This window comes from Anomalospiza imberbis, chromosome Z (assembly GCF_031753505.1).
Source record: "Anomalospiza imberbis isolate Cuckoo-Finch-1a 21T00152 chromosome Z, ASM3175350v1, whole genome shotgun sequence".
Lineage (NCBI taxonomy): Eukaryota > Metazoa > Chordata > Aves > Passeriformes > Viduidae > Anomalospiza > Anomalospiza imberbis.
The window spans coordinates 6,899,261-6,905,138 of NC_089721.1; the positions used below are offsets into that span (position 1 = coordinate 6,899,261).

The 5,878-nt window shown below is 44.3% G+C and overlaps 1 protein-coding gene across 1 annotated transcript in view; it reads right to left on the reverse strand.

Annotated features, from left to right (window-relative positions):
• Window positions 1-5,767, reverse strand: part of KIAA1328 (KIAA1328 ortholog) — a 170,925-nt gene extending 165,158 nt beyond the window's left edge. The window contains 3 exon segments of the mRNA XM_068176102.1: window positions 1,091-1,126; window positions 5,648-5,725; window positions 5,728-5,767. Of these exon segments, the coding sequence (XP_068032203.1) occupies window positions 1,091-1,126; window positions 5,648-5,725; window positions 5,728-5,758 (145 nt within the window). The 5' untranslated portion in view covers window positions 5,759-5,767.
• Between the last annotated feature and the right edge of the window lie 111 nt (window positions 5,768-5,878).

Sequence of the window (5,878 nt, forward strand, 5' to 3'; positions counted from 1 at the left end):
AGAACATGAAAGCACTGAAAATCCTGATGCTGCAATTACGAAGTGCCAACACTGACACTAACACTAAAACCTCCCAGGGCCAGATTAAAGCCCATAGCTACTTGGTACTGCCTCAAGGTTTAATTTTTGACTATTCAGAAATGCAAAAAGTTTTGAACAAAAAATATTAACTTCATACTAGCAGATCAATTACAAATATTTGGGTAATTAATTTCAGAATTGTACCAGAATTCAAGTGAAAGAACTAAATTATAAACTCTTAATATCTCCATGCTTGCGCACAAGCGAAAACAATGGTCCTGAAATTCTCTTCCACAGAAGTGGCAGAAAACTTCCCACAGTGAATCAATTTCTATCATTTAGGATCATTGCTTTCTTTCCAGAGCCCTGAGAAAAACAATCCAACATCACCTGGCTTAAAAATCTCTGCATGTGTTTTGTAGCTCAACAGAGATGTTTGGCCAGTAGTTTTGAAGGGTACCCCAAACCTAAAGAGTACAATTCCTCAAAACTTATAACTGCTGGGTGACACACGCACAATTTCAGTCTAGAGTTAACCATCCCCGGATACGTTTCCAGGACCTTGTGTCATTTTAAGAGCTGTGTTTGAAAACAATTAAGAGAATTCTGAAGGGGAACTAAGAACATTCATCTTTCATCTGAGTGCATACACAAGTATGCACTCAGTAAATCAAGGTCAAAAGAACTAACAAAAAAAATGCTTTATCTGTACACAATGAATCTTCATTTCAATTGATATCTTCAAAATTTACAAAAGACCTAACACCTCTAATGCTTCAACATTCCTTGGAGACCACATTAAAAATTCAGCTTGCCTTATAAATTGGATAAAGCCACACTGTACCTGCAACAGAAACAACTCCCCTGGAACTATTCATCTTATACAGTATGCTTATCTAAGCAGCAGAACATAAATCCTCTGCTATAATCATGTATGTCCCATTACAACTTATGATGACTCGCTACCTTACACACACTTATGTACACAAACCACACACCTGAAAAGATATTGCAAATTTTATCATCCACAGGAGAAAAACCTTTGTTTATGTAAATTAGAAGGTCATACCTGAAACAGGTACAAGTGGATCTTCTTCATCAGAAGCTGCATGTGGCTTTGTTAAAGGAAATAAAAAGAGTGTAAGCTTAGCTCTTTAAACAGGAACAGAAAAGAAGTATTTGGTCTCTTAATATTGCATAGCTGTTGATAAGAAAACAGTCAACATTTTGGGAGCAAGAAAAGCAAGGAAAACTTGGTTAAAAAAAAACCCACAAAGATTGCTAAAACAAAAGGCCTTACTCCTTCTTCACTGTGCATTAACTTTCAGCCTGTAAAGATTATCTCAGAGGTCACCTTTGCTAAAGATCCCAGGGACCAGCTCCAGTTACAAGAGCAATTACTAAGATAATGAACTAATAATATTTATTTAAATTTAAATAGTTTATATGGAACATCTTGATGTGTAGGGAAAGCAAATTCTGAAACAGTGTTTATTGATATTGCAATGAAATCCATTCTGGGCGATACATTCTGAGAAACATAAATGAGGATAAATGCAAAAGGTTTCAAACTGGTCATTCTCATCTGATCATCACATGATGAGTAATACATAAAAGCTTGAGGACTGATTTTCTTCTTTAAGAAGTTACAAGAACTTTCAAATATCCCAGAGGTTTAACTATTGAATTACCTGACCACAGAAAACACTATAAAATCAGAAACAACAGGGCACCATATTATTTGTGCTATTAGCAGTCGCTGTGACTGCTAGCAGTCGCTGAACTTGAATCCCTGCCTCCTAAAAGCCTCTAAAAATAGGACTCAGTATAATTAAGGGAAGGGTGTAAATCATACTGTGTTCCTTAAAGGAGCAGTTTCATTTAGCTGAACATAAAGATTGTCATTCCCACATAAATAACTAACATACTTGTGACTTAATCCCGGCCAGCAACTCAGTACCACAGAGCCACTCCCTATCCACTTCCCTGCCCCAAGTGGGGAGGAAAAACAGAGAGAAACAGTAAACATCATGGGTAGAGATAAGAAAAGCTTAATAAGTGAAACAAAATAAAATAAAATAGGATAATAATACTAACTGCGACATTAAGGGCAGAGGAAGAGAGAATTAAAACCCGAAAGAAACTAGTGATGCACAGTACAGCTGCTCACTGAGCAATGCCCAGTTCCTTTCCCCAGCAGGAACTGGCAACTCCCAGCCAACACTCCCTCGTTTATGTACTGGACATGATGTTCTGGTATGGAATCTCCCTTTGGCCAGTTCAAGTCAGTTCTCCTGGACATGATCCCTCCCAGCTTCTTCTGCATCTGCTCTCTGGCACAGCATGGGTCACCCAAGTCCATGTTTTTGGGTAAGCACTGCTGAGCAACATCCAAAACATCAGTGTGTTACAAGCATTTTCCTCATGCTAAATACAAAACACAGCATACCAAGTACAAGGAAAAGAATTAACTCTATTCCAGCTGAAACTAGGGCAATACTAAAGTAGAAAAAAAAAGCACAGGGCACAAAATTCTCCTCCACTATCTTTTTTTTATACCCCTTTACTTTCCTCAGCTTTCTATGGTTGGCCAATTAACTCAATTATCTAATTTCTGTACTGTTAACAGACAAATGCATTTAAGGTTTTTCAGCTGCATTCACACAATAAAGTAAAATTGTGAAAATATTTCAATGATCCTATACAAACTCTTGCCTTAATTAAAATTTGATTCTGATAGCACCATCTCAAAAACTTAATTTAGTACATTACCACAGAGTGGAGAAAATTTGGAAAAGTCTGGGAGTTTTCCCCTGTGGACAGCAACTTCAATCAACACCTGCTGTCCATCACACAACTGGTACTTGTCACACTGGAAGGGCCTGATCACAGGCTCACTTAATCTTGTTCATGCACTTTATCACTTGTAAACAATTATCACTCATCAGCCTCACACCAGTTTAAAAACACATTCAGTGAGTACTGCTGTCAAAGCCAGCTCTCTCTACAAACACTGAGAGCATTTCTGTTCTCACATGTGAGCTGCAGCCTGCCACCTCCAGCTGCCAGAACACACTCCATAGCACGAACGGGGCGAGGAAGCTGAACAAACTCCATGAGGAAGGCACTGTGCGTACCCTCTTTTCAAAAAGCACCAGGATGGATCAAAAGTCCAAGTCTGGATCACAGCCCAGCCCAAACAGCTGTGTCAGCACAGCCACAACAGCAAGCTGCAGGGTACTGAGAAGTGTATGTTCAGCTCACACTGCTTCAGGAAACACCAAAGCTTCAGCACAGGCAGTTCCTACTCAACTGACATACAGTTAATCTGCATGTCAACACATGGCTATAGGAAATAAAACGATCTGCCTAAACAACATCCTGCTTTTAGAGTGTGCCTCTGGTATTGCCAGCTGTTGTGGATAAATTCCTAGTAGCAGGATGCAAAGACTAGTCAAAGTTGTCACTATTACTCCCCCCAGCTACCAGGACGACTCTCCTGGTGAAGCTTTGCAGCCCAGTGTATTAGAACAACTCAAATCTAGAGCAGGCTACTTCAATCAGCTGGACTGAAAATCACAGTGACTCAGAGGCTGATTCATAAGCAATGCCCTTGCCTCAGAGTAGCAGACTGGGACAGCACCAGCATCAACCTTTTAACACTAACCCACTGCCATGTGCCTTGCTAGACTGCCAGTAAGGCAGGTGTAGTATTAAAAGCCTTGAACCACCACAGCTAAAGGTCAGTGCAACAGCAGAGAGAGGCACTGCAGAAACTCAGCACCTGGGTCCAGCTCACCTATACAGCCTGCCTTCCTGTGCTGAGCCAATTCAACAAGGATGGAGAGAACTTCAGTTTTCCAAAGGTATTAAACCAATCTACCTAATTCCCCACCCCGCTCCTCTTTTTTTGAAAGCATACACTACCATTACTTCTAAATTATGCCATGTACTTTTCTAAGAATTTAAACTTTTCCAAGACCAGAGGCAACACTGCCTATTCATCAAAACATGTAGAATGGAAATGGCTGTCAGAAAGAACTTAATTCCTTGGAATATCATGATGCATGAGGCCACTGCTGGGCTCAATAAAACATATTTAGTCACAGGAAACAACCTGTTCCCTGATAAAAATAGACTGTCAGTGTAATTGCATGAACACTTTCACAACCAAGCAGAGTAGTGACAGTGGCAATAAATCTGACATGTGCCACACACCTTCATCCCATTCACACCACAGAAAAAGTGGTAGGCAATCTTTTTTTACTTTACTCAGACGGAAAATCATAACGACATGCTCCCTAAACAGGCCATGGGATGGTTGTCCTGTTTCACTTGCACATTGTCCCAGGGAATGTGCAAACAAAAATAAAAGAGCACAGACACATCCTCTTCTTTCCAATTTCTTCCACTTGATGCTGAAATCCCACTCTCAGTCTGACTAACAGAAATGCTTCAAACCCCTCATAACTGGAACTAAATTGTCAGCTTCTAAATTTCCACCAGGCCAGACTGTCAGTTCTACCCCAATGACTTCAAGTCACTCAGCCCCCAACCCAGCCACACAAGCCCAAACACCAACGGCAGCTCTTGGCTCTCTGAGCCACACAAGCACATCTCTCCACAACCAGGCTTGTACAGGCTGAGCTCCCAACACCACAGCCACCACCCACACCATCTACATGTCCAGCCCCACGTAGTCTCCCAAAACAGGAGCCTGCAGGTCCTCTGCAGATGAAGCCACCCCAACCTCACACTCATCCCTCACAGACAGAGCCCTCCAAGTCCCACACAGGCTCACCCAAAATGCTGTGCTTGTAGTCAAGCTTAGGTGCCAGTCACAAAAGACACATCTCTTCCCTGCTCAGCTTCTAGCCTCAGTTTCAAAGAATCACAGAAGCAATAAGGTTGGGAAAGACCTCCAAGATCATCGAGTCCAACCTATGACTGGACACTGAGAGCCAGGTCCAGTCTTTCCTTAAACACCTCCAGGGACAGTGACTCCACCACCTCCCTGGGCAGCCCATTCCAATGCCAATCCAATCACCCTCTGTGTGAACAAATGCTTTCTAATGTTCAACCAAAATCTCTCCTGGAGCAGCTTCAGACTGTGTCCTCTTGTCCTGTCACTTGTCACCTGGGAGAAGAGCCCGACCGCCACCCGGCCACAACCAGTCTCCAGTCAGGCAGTAGTAGAGTGCGACAGGGTCACTCCTGAGCCTCCTTTTCTCCGGGCTGTTCAACCTCATTCTCTCCATTGATTCCCTGACAAGTTCCCATAAGCTGAACGCAATTTCCCCATTTCCTGTATATTTACTTGCCCCGGGATTTCACAGCTGGGTCACACTGAAGAGGACTCACGACCCTCCCCTCTCTCCCAGGTCACTTTTGCTTTGAAATCCTGCGTACCTCTACAAACAGGCACACACCCAATCCGTCTCCCCAGGCCAAGCCCCCTCCACACTCGCCAGCGGAGCCCTCACATAGCCACTACCACGGCCACAGAACCCCACCCGACCCAAAGCGCCGTATCGGTTCCACGCCAAACCCCCCGACAGGCCGCCCCGCACGCCCCTGGCGGCCCCTCCCGCCACTGTCCCCTCACACCGACCCCAGGCAAGGATACAGCCCCGGCCTCGGCGAGCACTCCCACCCACACCGGCGGCCGCCGCCGCCATCTTGAAACAGCCGCCACTCCCCGCATACCCCCGCCGCCCCCCCGACTCTCGCCGCCCATTGGCTGTCTGCGCCGGAGGCACGCCAGGGGTGCGAGGCATGCCGGGAATCGTGGTCCTCTGAGCGTCGGTGGCCGCCATGGGCCGACGAGGGCACCGCCTGGAAGAACTATTATTCCCAG